The sequence below is a fragment of the Desmodus rotundus genome, chromosome 10, assembly GCF_022682495.2.
Source record: "Desmodus rotundus isolate HL8 chromosome 10, HLdesRot8A.1, whole genome shotgun sequence".
Classification (NCBI taxonomy): domain Eukaryota; kingdom Metazoa; phylum Chordata; class Mammalia; order Chiroptera; family Phyllostomidae; genus Desmodus; species Desmodus rotundus.
In genome coordinates, this window is record NC_071396.1 from 84,136,565 (window position 1) to 84,157,631 (window position 21,067).

General features: G+C 33.4%; 1 protein-coding gene across 1 annotated transcript in view; it reads right to left on the reverse strand.

Annotated features, from left to right (window-relative positions):
- The window catches only part of CCDC178 (coiled-coil domain containing 178), a 280,932-nt gene that overhangs the window by 217,352 nt on the left and 42,513 nt on the right, over positions 1 to 21,067 (reverse strand). The window contains exons 10-11 of the mRNA XM_053912249.1: positions 15,386 to 15,481; positions 15,103 to 15,239 (exon numbers count right to left, since the gene is read on the reverse strand). Coding sequence (XP_053768224.1) covers positions 15,103 to 15,239; positions 15,386 to 15,481 — 233 coding nt within the window. The remainder of the gene's footprint in view (positions 1 to 15,102; positions 15,240 to 15,385; positions 15,482 to 21,067) is intronic.

A 21,067-nucleotide genomic window follows, 5' to 3' on the forward strand; every position in this document is an offset into this window, starting at 1 on the left:
GCTGTACCTTACCAAATGCATCAGAACAATCTTGAGAAAGAAGGACAAAGCTGTAGGTATCATACTTCCTTATTTCAAACTATATGACAAAGCTATAATAATCAAAACAGTATGGTACAGACATAAAAACAAACACATAAACAAAGAAACATAATCGAGAGGCCAAAAATAAACCCAAATGTATACATTCAACTAATCTTTGACAAGGGTACCAACAATATACAATGGGAAAAGGATCATCTCTTCAATAAATAGTGTTGGGAAAAATGGATAGCCACATGCAAAAGAATAAAACTAGACCCCTATCTTATACCACACACAAAGATTAACTTGAAATAGATTAAATACTTAAATGCAAAAATTAAACCTAAAGCTTGTAAAACATAGGGAAAATAATCTCATTGACATTGGTCTTAGCAATTAATTTTTGCATATGCCACCAAAAGCATAAAAATAAACATAAAAATCAAAATGTTGGACTATACTAAACTAAAACACTCCTGCACAACAAAGGAAACAATCAATTATTAACTTAAAACATAACCTACAGAAGGAAGAAAATATTTGTAAACCATTTATGTAATAAGGGTTCATATCCAAAATACATAAGGGACACATACAACACAGTAGGTAAAACCAAATAACCCAATTAAAAAAATGGTCAAAGGATCTGAATAGACACTTTTCCAAAGACATAAAATTTGCCAAAAAATAGTGCATGTAAAGGTGCTCTATATCACTAATTAGCAAAGAAATGCAAATCAAAACACAGTGAGATATTGCCTCTCACCAGTTAGGATGGCTTTTAACAAAAAGATAAGAGATAGCAAATCCTGGCAAGGATGTGCAGAAAGGGATCAATTACACACTGTTGGTGGGAATGTAAATTGGTACAAGCATTGTGAGACATAATATAAAGATCCTTCAAAAAATTAAAACTAGAACCATCATCTGATTCAGAAATCCCACTTCTGGGTATATATTTAAAGAACAAAATTAGTTTCTTGAAGAGATATCTGCACTTTCGTGTTCACTGCAGCATTATTTATATTAGCCAGGAGAGGGGAAACAGCCTGTGGTGGTCAGTAGGTGAATGGATAAAGAAAATATCTATATCTATATCTATATCTATATGTCTATACCTATACCTGTACCTATATCTTATTTGGACATTAGAGAGAAGGCAATCATGACATTTTCAACAAGATGGATGAAACTAGAGGACATTATGCCAAGTGAAATAAGCCAGGCAGAGAAAGACAAATGCTGTATCATCTGACTTATGTGTAGAATTTAATAAAAAATAGAAACAGAGAGCAGAATGGTGGTTACCAAGGGCTGAGGGGTGGTGGAAATGAGGGAGATAGTGGTCAAAGGTACAAGCCTTCACTTGTAAGATGAATGAGCTCTGAGGATCTAATGTGCAGTCTGCTGACTGTAGTTAATAATACAGTGTTACTTGAAAGTTGCTAAGGCTGTAGACCATAAGCAAAATCACCACAAAAGAAAAAAAAGTGCCCTGGCTGGTGTGGCTCAGTGTATTGAGTGCTAGTCTGAGAACTGATGGGTTACCAACTTGATTCCCAGTCAGGGCACATGCCTAGATTGTGGACCAGGTCCCCAGTAGGGGGCACATGAGAAGCAACCACACATTGATGTTTCTCTTTTCTTTCTTCCTCCCTTCCCTTCTCTCTAAAAGTAAATAAATAAAATCTTTTTTAAAAAAAGTAACTACAAAGTATGATAATTATTTCCTAAAGTATACATTTGTCAAATTATCCATTTTACACTTTAAATATATAGTTTTGTCAATTATACCTCAATAAACATGAAAAATATTAAAGAAAAGAATAAAGAGGGGGTATATGTAACAAAATTATATCTGTACAATTTCCAGCACTGAAAATCAATGGGGGTCATTAAATTGAAAAGCCCTAACTAGCATTAAACCGGATACATGGTACACAGAGACACACATACCTCTAGACATGCAACTGTGAAATTTCAGGGCTCCTAAATAGGAAGAGAAAAATCTAAAGTTTCTAGACTGAAAAAACAGATTACCTGCAAAAAAAAATGATATCCAAATGCCATCAGAGGTATTACCAAGTAAACTAAATGAAAGATGGATGTTTAGAGATCTAATGTACAACGCAACAATAGTTACCAATATTATATTAAATACTAGAAATGTGCTAAGAGAGTACATTTCAGGTGATTTCATCACACACAGAAACAGCAGCTATGTGAAGAGATGTACCAATCATCTCACTATTTATATCAAACCATCATGATGTACAGCTCAGTTATTACACACAATTTTTTAAAAAACTAAATGAAAGAAAATAAGAAAAGTATCTTCAAATTAATTAGGAAAATTGACTTTGGATCTAGAATATGATACTTTGATAAAATCCTTGTTTGAATGGGTTGAATAGAAAATGAAATGCATGTGAGCGCATGGAAAGTAAAGTATGTTTTAAAATAAGATTTATGATAAAGACTAGAAAGGCTGAGCTGGGATGCAGGGCTCTGATTTATCTTGTGTTTGCTTCATTTCTAAGGTGAACAATATTTGCAATGTCCATATGCAGTCAAAGTAGAGAAAAATAATAATGATTCATGAGGAAGAAGAGATAACTGTAGGTGCAAAGCTCCTGGATGTATAAGAGAGAATGAAATCCACTTGGTAAGTGCATGGGTAACGGGCACTCTACACATGAGCAGCTTCTGCTATTACATTGTAACAGAGGAGAAGACAGAGGATGTGAAGACATGCAAATAGGCTGGTAAGAGAAAGAGGTAGTTCTCATTTGACTGCATCTATATTTTCTATGAATTATTCAGGAAGATTATTAGCTTAAAATGAGGGTGATGTAGTCATTAGGATTGGAGAGTGAGAAAACATGAAACAGTTGTCAGAAAAACTAAACTGTCTAGAAATGTTTTGGCAAAGCTGAATGCCACTTGAGCTGTATAGGCACAGAAATTAACATTTACTCAGCAGCAAATGCACTGCAATATTAATGAAACTTAAATATGAGGGCTTCTAACTGATCCCAACTCCTTGTAAGGCCTGATGAGTGTTTCTAAGAATGTTTTTACATGGTGATATGTTTTTATAAAGTTTGCAAAAATAATATATTTTAATCAAAACTTATTAAGACTAGTTTCTTTTTCTAATATAACATATCCTTGTCAAGTGGCATCGAAAGGGCTGTAGGTATTCTCTATTCATACTCTTGTAACTCTTTTCTTATAAAGAGGCCTTACATTCTAAACCTTCATGCTCACCAAGCCTGGATCCACCATGTGAGATTAATTAGCACAGTTTCACTTTATTTGAGCCACACTCAGCTGTTATGACCTTGATTCAGTTCAATGATAGGGTTTTTCAAGTCATAGAAACAAGGTTTAGAAGGTTATTTAAATGAATACCTATTTTGATCAAATGTAGCTAATCTCTGTAAGAGAGAAGAACAAGAGGGTGGGGTATATAAATGTAGTAGTAATGATGGAGGGTCAAATAATTATTGGAGTGACAGTACTAATAGGGTAAGTAATCAGGAAGGAGTGGAGTGACGGTACTAGTAGAGTAAGTAAGCAGGAAAGAGAGGCGTTTGCTGTCAGAGTGGATTCTTAAAATCAATATCAGAAAGTGCCTTCGTTATTGGAAATGACGAGGTGCAGGATAAAACTAAAACAGAGGGTGGCTGGTGTGAGGTGGAAGAAAAGATTGATGGGTGCATGGAGGTCTGGGAATGGACAGTCCAAGTCCTCACATGCACTGAACACAGACCGAACTCAAATTGTGACTTCCTCTGCAGAGGGAGAGAATAAAAAATGGGAAGGGTGATTTATCTGTAATACTTTTTTCCTTAAAAAGTGTGTAAAGTAGGCTACCATATTGGTAAGTAGTTAATTTTGAATGGTGCATATACCCTTGTCTCTTTTAATATCTGAAAAGTTAAAAAGTAAAATAAAAGCAAAATAGCTTATGAATATTCATGTAAAAATTTGTTATTAAATGCTGGAAAAATCATATTTTATATTCCTACGAAGTAACTCCAATTAATAGGCTGGCAAGACACAGCTAAATGAGTATGAAAAACACAGTACCCGCTGGATTCATTCTAAGCATTCCAGGCTATTTAACAATTTCAATAATGCTCTAATTGTGATCTCTGTGAATAAGTCGCCATCCTGTTAATTCTTGATAAACACATTTCACAAGAGATGCTAGTATGTCTTTATTGTGTTCAACAGCTTTTTTGCTCATTTCCCTCGATTATCAACCTCATCGTTGGATCACTGCAGTTAAAATGGCATTGTCTTGCTTGAGATACAGTTGAGGATTCGAAGTAGATATTCAGAATATTTTATACAGCTTTAATGTAAGAAAATGGCTAAACAGAAATTCATACCACACAGCTAACTTCAGGCAAACTAAATCAAAATTAGTCAATTTCAAAGCATCTTCAACAATTTCATTTTCCTTGACTTAGGTTGCTGAGGCTTGCTTATCACGTGATGAAGCAATCAAGTGAAATTGTGTGCTCAAGTCAAATTTCCCAAATGTAAAGGGCCTATTTCTAATGGATGCTGGCTTATCTGAAAGACAAAATTATGAGATTATACGCCGCTACTACGAGTTAAACAATCGTATGCCACCATCATCACCAGAAAGTCCTGCAAGTATTTGCATGCACAGGGTACTGAACAAAGTGTGTTAACTAACATGCTGTCTGCCTTTCAATGTGGACATTTTAAAAACAAACTACATATGAACAAAACCATATATTGAATTAGTTATATAACATTAAAAAAGTATAACCGTTGGGAATGGCATCAAATGGTGAGATGGTATTTAGTCCAATCTTAGTACATATAACAGCCTAAAGTTTCCTGGGAGTATTCACTGGACCTGTACAAATGTCAGTGATTTGTTTAAAATTTTTCTTCTTATTATTTTTAAGTTAATTTAAAAAGAACCTGGGACTAAAGGGATGGTGATTCAGGTAAATGGTAGACTAACAAAGAAAAAAAAATAAAGGACAGAGCAAGAAGAAAAAGACCTCTTTTGAGAAAAGCTATAGCTATAGTCAAATATAGGGATCGAGGATTGAATAAAGCAATAAGTTTTTGACATTTTTTGAAGTAGTCAGTAAATGTCTGTCCACAGTCTGCTGTAACATAATATAGGAGCCAAGACTTGCCAATGGAGGAGGAGAGGCAGTGTTGCTAACTGGAAAAAACATAAATTTTGGAGTCAGACAGACCTACATTGACATCCTGATTGCTCCTTTATAACTGGGGGGATGGTTTCATGTACCATTTCCTTATCTGTAAAATTTGCTTAGTAACAGCTATCATAGACATTATTGTAAAGATTACATATGAAGAGGATAATACAACAGGTCTGCTAATAACATCATTTCATTCAAGATCACTTTGTTATAAAGTTGATGAGATGCTGTAGGGACTTAATTCTGTCTGTATCAATAATCTTACGGCAAAATTGGTTGCATTATATGTCAACCTGCTGTACTTCCAAGAACTTATTGATGATGTTAAGTGAGGACTTGCTGTATATACATTGTGTTTATTATGCACATTGAGTAACACATACAAATGAGGTAATAAAGTTGTTTTGTTAATTAAGCAGCATATAACAGCATGGATCTTTATTATGATGTTATCTGGTATAATGAGATGGAAGACAATGAGAGAAAAAAAGTATCAAAGGTAACATGAAAAAGGTAAGAAACCATTGATATTACTTAGGAGCAGAAAGGGATATCACAAGTAGTTTTAACATCAGAACATATAGCAGAGAGAATAGGAGCACAGCGATACCTAAGCAGAGAAAGAAATAAGGATAACAAACTTTTATTTTTGGCTCTCATTAGTTAATCATGCCATTTATTTCACACAGAGACACTCAAACAGACACACCCAATGCCTGCAAATTGGAGCTCAGCTGAGGGGAAACAACAAATAACTGTACATAATGTGGTAAGTGCTAGAAGAAAGTCTATGAACCAGAGATTAGTTAAATGGATACTTGTTGAACATTGATTACATGTCAGGTGCTACGCTAGGTGGCTGGGATACAAAGATGAATGAAAACAAAGGTTCTCAGTTTATACTCTCATGAAGGAAACATAAAACATGAAAAACAGCATCCTGTGCAATCATAAGTACAATAATGGATGAAGCAGAAGAAGCACTTGATACCACCTTGGTTTATAGATAGGGGAAAATAAGTTACCAACAGGGGAAGCATCTGGGAAGAGTTAATGTCTGAGTTACTGTATGAGTAATCAATCACATTTAAACATACAAGGCAGAAAAAATGGAGCAGCAGCAGCGAAATGAGGGGAGTTTCAGTCAGAGGAATACCAGAAACGTAGACTGATGCTCAAAACAGTGAGTTTGATAAAATGTAAGCATTTTATCAGGCTAGGACCATGGAGGGGAGTGGTACGAGATGACTCTGAAGTTGTATAGGTGACAGATTACAGTGTCCAACCTATCAGTCTAGGAGCTTTGATTTAATCCGATAGCTGATAGGGAGCCTCTGCAACATTTTCAGTTGCTGAAAGTAAATAACACTTCATCTTTTGTAGACGATTTGCACCACCGGTGCTATATATGCGAGACCTGAGGGCTCAAACTTGCAGTGCGGTAGACCAGTTGGAAGCTTACTTTAGTATTCCAGTTAAGAGACAGTTAGGGCCTGGCTTATTTCAATGGTCATTGAAACAGATGAAAGGAAAGCAACTATTGGAGAGATACTGAAGAGACAGAAATTGATTAAGATGTTGGTCGTCAGTGGGTGGAGTATCGGATGACACAAATAACTTGGTGGATAATAGTGTCAAGATGTGTTGTTGGGGGAAGAGAGAAGATATTCAAAATGATACTAACAGAAGAAATGAGAGATGTGGCTGGAGATTAAAAAGGAAAGAAAAAATATGATACATACGAAGATAATGAGAGTAGGCAGAATTCCTGGAATAGGGAGTAGATCAAGAAAGTAAATTGGGCTGTGGTTACAACCCTGAGCTAACCTATCAAGGAACTGGTAGCGATTAAATGAGCTGCTCTAGCATTCCTCCACGGAATAGCTTCAGAGAGTTAAAGGGAGAACAAAGAGAATGTCATTCTGAATCTTACAAAGGGCATAATTACATAATATATACTATACATACATTATATGTGCTATATATAATACTATACTATACCATATAGTATATCCTATATGTTATACTATAGTACTATACTATACTATACATAGTACTATACTATATAGCACTGTAGTATATATAGTATAGATATATAGTGCATATACATATATAGTATATATATTATTTCTATATATAATACATTTGGATGTCCTTTGTGAAGTGACTGTTCAAGTCAAGTCATTGGCCCCTTTTTATTGGATTATTTGCTTTTTATTTATTTTGTTACTATTTTTATACATTTATTTTATGCTTATTATATATTTATATTTATTATTATGTTTAATGTTGATTTAATGGTGTGTTGATTTATCTCCTCAGATATAGGTATTACATATACATTTTTTGTCAGTCTATGTTTTGCCTTTTCACTGACTTAATGGTGTCTTTACTCACCATTTATTAAAAAATTTATTCGATGTTTATTTTCCTGTTTAAGAAAGCTTTGCCTTGCCCATATTTAATAAGGTATTTTTCTGTTTTCTTCGAGGCTTTTTATTGTTTTCTGTTTTCTTCGAGGCTTTCACATTTACAACTACACCCTGTAAAAATTGACATTTGATGTGGTAATAGGTAAGGGTCAGTATTTGTTATTTTTATATGGCTATTAAAAGTCCACTCACTCATTCTTCGCTGCACTGGAGTGGCATATTTATCACAAATCAAGGGAGTGCATAAGTGTGGGCCGATTTCTGGACTCTATTCAGTTCTATTGGTCTATTTATCCTGTGACGACAGTATGTCATCTTCCATACTGAGCTTTATTATAATTTTTTAAAAACATAAGTTCTCAAGATTATTTTTGCTTTAACATTGTTTGGAATAATTTTGCTTCTTTGATTTTCCATATATATTTTAGAAACAGCTTTCCAGGTTACACACACACACATTCATATGAACACAAAATGTGCTAAGAGTCTGTTTGAGATTTCATGAACATCTTCGCAGTGCTGTTTCCCAATCCATTAACAACGTATGTGCCCCCGTTGATGTGTGTCCTCTTTAGTTTGTCTCGGTAATGTTCAGCAGTCTTCTGTATAGGGCTATTGTGCATTGACTACTAGAATTGCTCCTTGGATTTCACGTTTTAAAATTATACTGTAAGAGTTGTCCTTTTTATTGCTCACTAATCACTGTTAAAATCTAGTGATGTTTCAGTTATCCAGCTATCCGTACTTTGGCTAGCACTATACCGTTTAATAATTATATAATCTCTTTCACATTTAAACGTATCATAGAGCTGTTTATCATCATGAATGATCACTTTTAATTTATTTGGTGAGTCTCTCTGGATAGTCATTTTATTAAGTCATAAAATAATATTAGATTAGGAGTTTAGTTATAATCACAATAAAAAATTATAATTTATTTATTGGGTTAAAACTTGACTTTTTCTCATTATTGTGCCATACTCAAAAGTGTGATATGCCCCTATATTTACTAATTTTAAAAATATATTTCTGCAAGACTTACTATAAAACTATAGTAATCAAGACAGTGGGATATTCGTGAAAGGACAGATAAACAGAACAATACAACAGAATAGAGACCACAGAAATATAGTCAAATGACATTTGACTAAGAGGCAAATGCAATGGAGTGGAGCATAGATCATCTTTTCAACAATGGAGCTGGAAACGACTGGGTGTACACAGGCGAAAACCATGGCTAGACACGCACCTTTTGCCTTTTAAAAAAATAACTCAAAATGGATTACAGACCTAAATGTAAAATGCAAACTAAAACACAGAATTATGACTCCTAGAAGATAAAATAGGAGAAAACGCAGATGACCTCGGGTATAGTAATGACTTCTTAGACACAAAAGCAAAGGCACAATCTATGGAAGAAATAATTGATAAGAAGACTTCATTAACATTAAAACCCTTTGCTCTGTGAAAGCCAATGTCAAGCTAATGAGAAGACAGGCTGCACACTGGGAGAAAACATTTGCAAAGACACATCTGATAGAGGGCTGTTATCTACACACACAAAGCACTCTGAACACTCAACACGAAGGAAGCAAATAACCTGATTAGAACATTATCAAAGACCTTGTAGTCACCTCACCAAAGAATATATACATGGCAAATAAGCAAATGAAGAGATGTTCCACATCTTATTTCATTAGGGAAATGTAAATTGAGACAAAAAATATCATAACAAGCCTATTACAATGACCAAAATTCTGAAAGCAGACGACACCAAATACTGGCAACGATGCGGATCAACAAGTACTCTAATTCATTGCTGGTGAGAATGCAAAATGGCACAGCAACGTGGTAATACAGTTAGGTGGTTTCCTACAAAACAAAACATATTCTTACCATATGTGTTCCTTGGTATTTACCCGAGTGAGTGAAAGCCTTTTGTCCACTCAAAAACCTGCATACAGATGTTTATAAAGGATTTATTTATTTATTTATTTATTTATATTTTTATTGGATTTATTGGGTGACATTAGCCAGTAAAATTATATAGGTTTCAGGTGTACAGTTCTATAACACATCATCTGTATATTCTTTATGTGTTTACCACCCCAAGTCAAGTCTCCTTCCATCACCATTTATCCCCTCGTTACCCTCTTCTACCTCCACCACCACCTTTTCTTCTAATAACCACCAAACTGTTTGTCTGCATCTATGAGGTCTTATTTTTTTCTTAATTAAAACAGACTCATATAGAGGATTTATTTATGATTACCAAAACTCAGAAACAACCAAGGTGTCCTTCCATAGGTGAATGGATAAATTAAATAAACTGTTATATATCCAGATATGGAATTTTAATCAGCACTACAAAGAAATGAGTTACCAAGCCGTGAAAGGACATGCAGACACTGTAAATGCGTATCGGGAAGTGAACAAAGCCAATCTGAAAAGACTGCGTACTGTATGACCCCAACAACAGGGACTGTGGAGACATTAAAAAGATCAGCGGTTGCGTGAGTTTGCGAAGGGGGGCTAGGGGGATGAGCAGAACAGCATAGAGAATATTTAGGATAGTGAAAATACTCTGTATGGTACCATCGTGGGGAATGTCATTATACATTTGTCCAAACCCATAGAATGTACAACATCAATAGTGAACCCCAATGTAAGCTATGGATTTGGGGGGATTATAATATGTCAGTGTAGTCTCATCAATTGTAACAAATGTACCACTCTGGTAAGACATGTTAATAATGGAGGAGACTGTGCATGTGTGGGGGGAGTGGGTTTGTACATTCCCTGTGATTTTGCTGTGAACCTAACTTCTCCAAAAAATAGTTTCACTTTAAAATATACAATTTTTCCTCTCAAATGTACTTCAGTAAAATAAAATAAATCAAATAAAATTTAATACATTTCAGTAATATTTGGTGTTTTATTTATGTTTCATTCTCTAATGTTGAGGTATTTTCCCCTTCTATTTTAAGTAGATTTTGTGATATTCATGAACAACAAAGATGTTTTCTTTTATCTTCTTTCTTTTTTCTTTTCTTTTTTTTAGTGGATAGTCTATAAAGGCCATTAATTATATTTCTTAATTCTGCCCTGTCAGACAGTGAGGAAACATTATTTTATACTGATTTATGACTTAGTGTTATAATTTATCCCATGAGATTCCTATTTCATAAACCTCTAGTTTCTAAGAAGCAAATGAAGGGATAAACATTAAAAAGTCTGTTTGCCAGTTTGAACTACTTCCCCAGTGAGCACCTAACTTCTGTCTCCACGAACATCTTCCCTCAGTTTCAGGCCCGTAAGTCAAAGCGCTATCCAGTCACCTGCACCCGAATCACGCCACACACATTCCGAGTCAATCATATCAGTATCTTTCTTCCAACTTTTTTTTTCCCTTCCAACATTTCTCCTTTAATATCTGGCATCACCATCAAACCAGTTATTCCAACCTTAACTATCCAGTTACCACTAAGGAGAAATCTGATCAGACAGCTTCTCTAGTGGATTTCCATAGACTTAAGCAGAGTCACAAACTTTAAAATGAATCATCATTAACCTTAAGTTCTCTACCCTCAATATCTGTCCCTGCCTGCCTGCTACATAAAAACACACGTACACACACACACAGCCGGGTCAAGCATTTGTTCTGAGCTCTAGCCACGCAATGGGAAGCACGGCTCTGTGACTTCACCGCAATCTTACCTGTGCCCTAAGAAAAGTGCAGTTTTAATGTTAGGACTGCTATCTGGGATGGTTATTATTAGGTTAATAGGTCGAGCATATTTGACCACTCACTAAATGTCAGTTCATCTAAAGTGAGATTAAATTGCAAAAAAAAAAAAATGAGATAAGGTAAAAAATCCTGAATCTGAATATAGAAAGTCAGGTTTTAAATGCCAGCAGTGCTAGTTGTGAGGCTTTAACAAAAAGTACTTTGCCTATCTGAATCCGAAGTTCCTTATTTCTCCCTTGGAGGCGTACAACAATTATTTAGAAAAACAGAATTCCAGAGAAGATGTATAAAAGTTCTACCTCCTTACTAATCAAAGAAGTAGAGTTGGAAACAATATTGAGAATACGTACTTTCATGTATCATGTTCGAATAGACTTTTTAACAACCACAGTGCGGGGTGTTAGTTAGCGCAGGGACATAACAGAACAAGCTCGTGTACTGCCCGTCTTCAGTAAGTGGCACAGCCTCTGTGGAAAGCAGTGCTAAAGAGGCCCTGGGAGTTTGAAAGTATTATAGGCAACCTAACCTCTATAAGTCTATTTCAAATTTTACAAAGGAATGATGCTAAAAATTATTTCTGAATAAAAAATTCTCCACAAAATTTATACTAAAGCATAAAAATAAAAACCTAAATACAAAAATTAGAGTATTATTGATAAAAAAATCATGGTTTGCTCACGTAATAGATTTTTGTATGGATCAAGTGACGTACGTGTTTTACATTTGTATAAAAACATAACAAATATTATATCATCCTAGGAATTAAATCAGGACACACAATTAGTTTCATTAAAAACCAGTAGCATATTAACAGTGATAACATCGATATATTAAAATAAATTGAGATTCAATGTGCTTCTTATAATTTTTTTCTTTTTTCTTTTTATAAGAAATAGGCATTATAATGTGCTAAGAATAGGTCACACAAGATAATTTGCTCTGAAAGCACTGGAAATTTTGATAAAATGGAGCTTTGAATATCATGACTTGAGGGAAAAAAAAAACCTTTGGGGCATATTTAAGAATACAAATTGAAAAACAAAACTCCTCTCAAAAATATAGTGCTGCAAATGATTTACTGAAATTTATCCTAGAATTCAAAGATTTTCCCCAGTTTCAAGAAAAAAATGTGCAACACAGTAGAAATAGCTGAGAGCATGAGAAAACACACCTGGAAAGCATGAGCTAGAAGCAGTAGATTGAAAAGATTACAGCTGTTTATATTATTAGATGTAGATTATAAAATAACTATTGATACTATCTTTAGAAAGTAAAAGATGAGCTTTAAACATCTACATCAAATGGGATATCATAAAATGACTCTAGAAAATTTGGAATAAGTAAGTAAAAAAATTGGGGAAATAATTATTTTTTCATGTATCTATCTGAAAGACCTACCAGTTACAAACAAGAATATACAAACTATTTGCAATATATGGACTGCTGATTATCTAATCAAATATTGGCTTTGTCCTTTATTTTATCTTCTGTCTCTTTGGAACATCACTTAGCTATGTGGTAGACCTGACTCTTGCCTACACATCCCTTAATTTCTTTCTTATTTTACTAATCCTTCACATATTCTCTGTTCAGCACTGTGTAATCCGCTGAATGGATAAAACCATCCATTTAATTTTTAATTTCAAGGAAAAATTAAGTAATCCAGTGGCATCTTAAGATGTTACCTGAACACACACAATGCCTTACATGGAAATCTTTCCCCATAAACAGGACTACCTTCCCACTGCATGTGATACATTGTATTAGTGTTCCCGTTTGTTCACTCTCCCTCTTTTTAAGAGTATGAGAATTCCCACCCTGGTGACATCAGGCATGGCCACGTGACCTGCTCTGTTCAATGCAGTATGAGCAGAAGTAACACGTATCATCTTCCTGCGAAAACGGTGAGAGCCATCAGTGATCTCACTAACGCACATGTGCTGTTGGAGCAACATGCCCTAGAGGATCCAGTCCTTTGCCCTGGGTTTGAGAGGTAGAAATAGCCTGAAGCGCAAACACAGCTGAGTTGCAATGCAAGTGGAAAACAAACCTTTGTACTCATGTCAATATATCACTGAGATTTGGAGGTTGCTCATTACTGCAGGATAACCTAATAAATGTTCTCTCACATTCTCTTCCTTTCCTCCAGAGGGGTCTTCTCATTAGCTTACCCACTCTTCAAATATTTTTTTCTCCTCTGGTTCTCCTTCTTAATAAAATAAAATGTAGTAATATTAGCAACTACTATTTTTGGTTACCCTTCAGTAAACAATGTTCCTTTTGCTTTCTTTAAAAACATATGTTTAATACATGGATAAATTTTGCAATTGGTGACATTCTATCATTTCTGAAGATAAAAACACCACTAAAAAAATTTAACAAAATGGAGATAACTGTACTTGAACAACAATAAAAAAATTTTTTTAAACTTCCTATACAATCATCAAGTATCACCATCACTTTTCTCTTCTTTCCTCCTTCCCTCCCTTCAATAATTAATTGTGGATAGTATAGTACGTGTCAGGCAGCATGTTTGATGAGGGGGATTCAAAGTTGAAGAATATATAGTCATGGTCTACATCTGCCCTCCTGCATCTCCCCACTTTTTTTGAGGGAAACCTACATCAGTCCAGTATTTACATGCATAAAATTGCACATATAACAAGAAACATGAAGAGGAAAAGTATGTGTACCAGGTACACACATAATAGAGGAATTGGATTTAACTGGACAGTCAGTGAAAGCTTCCCAGCTTTCACCCCTAAGCTATAATCTTAAGGATAAATAGTAATCAAGTAGGTATAAAGAAGAGAAAAACCATTATAAGAAATGGAAATAGCATAAAAATGCCATATGGGTTGGGAAGAATATGCAGCAAGTAGGAGAAATTCAAGTAAAGTAAATGCATTTGAATCAAATAAATAAAGGTGAACCAGGTGTGATAGACTGCAGAGGCCAGTGTGCCTGCCTATTCAGAGACCTTGTGGGACACATTAAGGAGAGGGTTTTGTCCCTTTTTCTCAGCTAAAATTAATGCAAGTGTGGAGGAAAATTGACCATACTTATAATTAAAAATAACAAAGAATGTACCTCCCACAATGTAGATAATAGTTTGGAAAATGAACATAGAGATTACATGTAAAGCAGCTTTGAAAGTCACTGCAAATTCGCTCAAGATATGACTTAAGCTTGTACCAGGGTGCTGTGGAGTAGTGAAAAGCAAATAGATTTTAAAAATACTTAGTATACGGAACATTTCTCGTTAACATGTTAAACATGGGCATTGAAATAGAAAGAGGATTCAAAAGAATTGCAGGTTTCTGAGCCAAGAGAAGTAATTTAGTAGTTGCAGGGAGCTCAGGGTTGATTGAAGGAGATCACGAACTTCATTAGACATATTTTAATTTTCAAGTATCTTTGAGTATAAGAGGATATTTCAAAAAGAGGAGATATGACTGAGGGTAAAACTCTTTACAAGATCATTTTTTCACTATTTTGATTTTTTAAAAGGATTCAGCGTGACTAAAGAGCAAAATTTGAAACCGAGACAAAATTTATGTTAGTGATAAACACAAATACCACCACACCATCAAGAAACACAAAATGAAGAGGTTTAACTTATATTTCACATATTAGGTGTGTTATATAAGAATAAAAATTAAGTGTGCAGAATTACCTGTTACTGATTGAATCTGCTGTGGTTTCAATATCATCCTCAAGTTTTTTCTTTTCCTCCATCAAGATAGTATATGTTGTTGAAAGATCTGAAAAATCTTTTGTGATATTAGAAAGATCAAAATCCCATGATGTTTTCTTTAAGAAAAGAATAAAAGAATCATTCATACATGTTTATGTATCTCAAAAACAACATATAAAATAATAAAATTACTTCAGTTGCATAGGTAATGTTTGGAAATAGAAAATTAAATCTAGTGGGAAGTAGAGAAAGGTCAACTTACTGCAGCATAAAAATTATTAAGTATTTCCATATATTGAGCTGCATAATTTTTTTTCTTCCATACCAGTTGGTCATAAAGTTTTTTCAAATTATCTAGCTAAAAAAAAATACACAAAAATAAATGAATTACGGAGAATTATTTTGTAAAATAGGAAATAGGTTATATTTCATTTTGTGCCACTACCATAAGTTAATAAATATTGATTAAAATAGTATAAAATAATATCAGGCTGTTTTAACTTATAAAATTGATATAAGATTCAGAGTAAAATATATCAAGTCTATCAGTGCTCAAAGAAATAATAGATCATGATAAAACAGAATGTGTTTAGTTATGTTGTAAGATGATAAACATTAGTAAGTTTAAGTCATAAGTCATTATATCAACAGATTAAAGGAGAAAATAAACATGAATATGGCCAACATGTCACAAAATAGCCATTTGACACTTCACTATATAGTTTTCATAATTTTTAAACTAGAACAAAGAAAAACTACCCAAGTATAATATAAAGAACCAACAGCAAATATTAAAATAAATCATAAAATGCTAAATGCATGCCCAATGAACTAAAGAGTGAAAATGGATTATCTTTTATCAAGACTATTATTAATCATGTCTAGTGAAAGTTTAGCTAAATACATGCAATTGGATAATGAAACCAAATGTTACTATTATAATATTGGATGTGAACAGGTAACATGTCTTCAAATTTAGATTCTATAATTGCATGTCTAGGGAAACAGAATATTCTATCTAAAACTGCAGTAAGTGATTTTGGGAAAGTGGCCATGTGTAAACATAAGAAACATCACAGCTCTATTTATAAGAGAAATAATCTACTAAAAACACAGTGACAATACTTGCAAAATTTTGTCAAGAGGTTATAAAATATTTGGGAATAAATCCAATACAAAAGGGAGAATTTATATAAAGCAACACAAATTCTTACTTAAAAGTTTAAATCAAGACCCACAAAACAAAGAATGACATGTCATGCAAAGGTTTAATAAAATACAGTATCAGTTATTCCCAAATTAATATAAAACATAATTAAAAGAAATATTTCTTTCAAACTGCATGAAATGAAGTTAGTATGAAAGACTAGCCAAAAGGTATAGGAAAAATAAGAATAATGTTAAAAAGTTGATACCAGATATTAAAAACATCATATAATACCATTAGAATAAAGCACTCCTTATTTTTGGCATTGTAATAAAGATCACTGGGAAAAAGGAGAGTCTCCAAATAGATCTTAATTAACATTTTTAGAAGTGGTATTTGAATTCAGTGAGAGAGATGATTTACTTTAAAAAATGGGACTGAAATAATGTAGTATATTTATTAAAAAAAACAAAGTGATCTCCCTAATTTACATCTAATTCACATTATAACAAAAATAAACTTCAGATAAATAAAATCTAAATGCAAACACAATACAATGCAAAATATTAAAATAATCAATATGAGTTTATTTGTTTAATCTGGGGCTAAGGGAGAATTTCACCTTAAAGTAAACCAAGATCTGTTGACATGTTTGGCAGCATATTTTACAATAAACAATACTAAAGGAAAGTAAGATTATTTAAAAATGTGAAGTAAAAGCCCAACATTCAAACATACAGACCTAGTGAACAGTGTCAGTGAAAATAATAGAGTAAGAACATCTGAAAATTCTCCTCCATATAGGTAATAGGAAAAATGGCCAAAAAAATGCCCAAATTAACTTTCTCAGAACTATGGAGATTAACTGAAGGCTTTTGGCAATGCAAGGTACACTTATTGAAGAAAAACAGCCTAACCTTAGAAGTATGTGCTTTGTGGTGTTTTAACCTGTCCTAATCCCTTCCTCCTCTGGTCCTTGTTAGCTTTGAAGAATAACACGCCACACTCGTGGAGAACAACAGCAGTCAGGCAACTACCAGAGGGAGCAGAACAGAACTGGAATGCCTTCAAAGCTTTGTTCTATGAGAAATATCATTATTTGACTTGTCTGGTGGTTTTTCTTGAAGACTCCACTTGCAAGGATGTCTGTATTTCATACAAAACTCACCCAGTAGAAAAAGTCTCCCCCAAGAGTTTTTCCCAAGGCGTGATTGTCACACACACAAAAATAATCATAGGCAATTAATTAAATTTGTGGCCACCTTTGTGGATGACAATTGGGGCAAAAAACAGACTGGCCAACAAATTTAACCAAAGCTGTTGAAGAGAATGAGATGTGTAGATTGGTTTGTAAAGCTCCAACATATTCCTGAGAACCTGGAAAACTGCAAATGCACAAGGATGTGCTAAAAGCCCAGGGCTGCTCACATGCACTGATGATACCCGAGAAGCCCTTCAGGTTCTCAACTCTGGCTGATTTTGACATTCTGTGAAAGCAGAAAGTGAAGACTAAGGCAGAGTTGACAACTGTCTAAATTCTTGTTGAGGATGTGCCTAAACAAGCACACAAAATCCTTGGCAAAGACAAGAAGGTTTATTGTTTCTGGACTTTTAAGGATCATTGTCTGATCATTAATAGACCAGTAGGATAACTAAGAAGACATTTCAGTGGTTACATGTGACAAAGAAAAGAGATTTTACAGAATTCATTCATAAAGGTCACGAAGCAAAGAAGTAACAACTTCAGCAAACAGAAACAGGAATGAACACAGGGGAGGAGTGAGAATCTTATCCCCAGTGTTGCTACAGTATATTATTTGAAATGTCCATTTTTCAACAAAAATATGGAACATGTTAAAAACAAGAAAGATGGACTGCATAGGAGAGAAAAAAAAAAGCATTCAATAGAAACTGTGACGGAAAAAAGTTTAGATGTTGAATTTATTAGTCCAATCAGCTATTTTAAATATGTGCAAAGTTCTAAACGAAGATGTGTAAGGAACTAAAAAATGTAGAAAATATCAAAGAAGAGATAGAAGATAGAAATAACGTTTCACACACAAAGGAGCTTTATAAGCTTAATACTGGCTCTATCATCCAAAACTATGGGACGAGAAAGCATGTGCTAACATATTCAAAGTTCAAAGAAGGGGCTAATAATCCTATATTATTCAAAACAATCATTTAAAAATAAAGATATTAAGACATTGCCATATTATCAAGAACTGATAATATTGTCACTAGATCTGTCCTATAAGAGATACTAAAGGGTGTCCTTCAGGCTGAAAGAAAAAACACCAGGAAGTAACCTGAATATAAAAGAGGAAATATAGCAGTAAATATAACTACATAGATAAATATAAAAAATTGCATGTCTTATTTTGTAACACTATATTTCTTACCAGATTTAAAAGACAACTACATAAAGTACTAATTATATATAAATTTCTGTTGATGGCCACACATGTAGAAGAATGTAATTTGAACAATAGGAGCACAAATGGTGGACAGATAGGGACAATAGAGAAGCAAAGTTTTGTATACTGTTAAAATTAAGTTAGTATTAGCCCAAAATAGATTCTTTTATAAGTTATTATTTGTAATCTCAGGGAAGCTACTATGAAAATAATTTTTAAATACCAGTCAAATAAATGATATGGCAATTGAAATGCTACACTAACAAATATCTATTTAATGCTCAGAAAAGGTAGTAATGGAGTAATAAAGAAAATATAAGACAGAGAAAGCAAATACAAAAATGGTAGACATATATACCACCTTAACAATAATTATACTAAATAGAAATGGATTAAACACTTCAATCAAAGTATAGAAATTTACAAGATAAGTTACTTTTTAAAAAATGACTATGTCATACACTGTCAATAAGAGACACATTTTAGATTCAAATACAGAAATATGTTTAAAGTAGAAAGTTAGAAGAGGAAAGAATCACAGAAATGGAGATCACATGGAGGGTTATCAGCAGGGGAGTGGGAGGGGGAGAGAGGGGGGAAAGGTACAGAGAACAAGTAGCATAAATGGTAGGTAGAAAATAGACAGGGGGAAGTTAAGAATAGTATAGGAAATGTAGAAGCCAAAGAACTTATCTGTATGACCCATGGACATGAACTAAAGGGGGGAAATGTGGGTGGGAGGGAGTGTGCAGGGCGGAGGGGAATAGAGGGGGGGAAATGGGACAACTAATAGCATAATCAATAAAATATATTATTAAAAAATAAAAAATAAAAGTTAGGAAAAAATACCATGAAAACCATAGCCAAGAAGAGCTACAGTGGCTGTATTAATATCAGACAAAATGCACTTTTGAATAAGAATTGTTACTAGAGATATTTTATAATGACAGGAGTCAACTAATCAAGAAGACATAACAATTACAAATATAGTTACACTAAGTGACAAAGCCACAAATACATGAAGCATCACACTGATGGAATTTAAGAAGAAAATAGGCAATGCAACAAAAAGAAAGACTTCAATATACACTTTAAATAATGAGTAAGACTAGAGAGAATATTAACAAGAAAATGGACTTGAACAATGCTAAACAATGAGACCTAATAGCCATCTACATAGCACCCTATCCAAACAGAAGAGAATAATAATACAGTGCTCAAGTACACATAGAGCATTTTCCAGGAAAGGCCTTATGTTAGGCTATAAAGCAAGTCACATTCAGTTTCTAAAAGCTGGAATCATGCAAAGAGTAAGATTAGAAATCATAAACAGAAGCCCATTATCATACTAAGATACTTTAATACAGCTCTCATAGTAATTAATATATCAGTCAGAAAGCAAATCAGAAATATAAAAAATTCAAATAATACAGTTACCATAATTCACAAAACAAACCTATTTAGAATTACATACCAGTATCATAGAAAACATTTTCCCAAATAAAATGTTTATGCAAATTACCCATATAGTAGGGCACAAATTAAGTCTTAACAAATTATAAATACTATCTACCATATAGATTACCTTATCAATTAGATAATTCTAAAATTTAATGAAAATATAAGGGTTAATCTGTCCAAGACTGATCACAGGCTGATTTGCAGAATTTGCCTTCTACAAAGTTCCAAGGAAATTGGTTAAATTCCAATTTAAATAAACCACTTAAATAAGCAGAAAAATAGATCATGTTTATGTTTAAGGATATCCATCATAAATATTTAATTTCTCTATCAAATAATCCATATATAATGTGATTTCAATCAGAAATATAAAATCTCTGAAGAAAAGGAACATAATACAATAACACTAAAACTTATGGGGAAGAGCAAAGGTCAAGATTAGCTTAAATCTCATAAAAAATATAAGACTAAGGGATTCACCATAATAAATAATCAAAATTCATTATAGAAGTTCAGTAATGTAGACATTAAATATTAAAGTAAAATTGGTTAAGTAGACCAAATGAATAAAAAGAGAATGGAAAAAGGGAACTATACAAATACAGAAGCCTCATTTGTGACAGAGATGACACTGAATATTAATATATAAACACAATAAACTGAATTATAACATTTTGTTTTCTATATAACGAAGGAGATTAGAACCTTACATCACACCATATCTATAAATGAATTTCATATTGATTATGCTTTCCATCTGGCAAGCAAAATTGGCATTCCTAATATTCTAGAGATAGATTATTACTTCCAAACTTGTAAATAAAATATAGAATGAAAAAAGACTCAACTTTGAAGATTTTAAACATAGTTTCATCTAAGAGCATTGCATAAGTATGAAAAACAAAATTTCAAATCATTT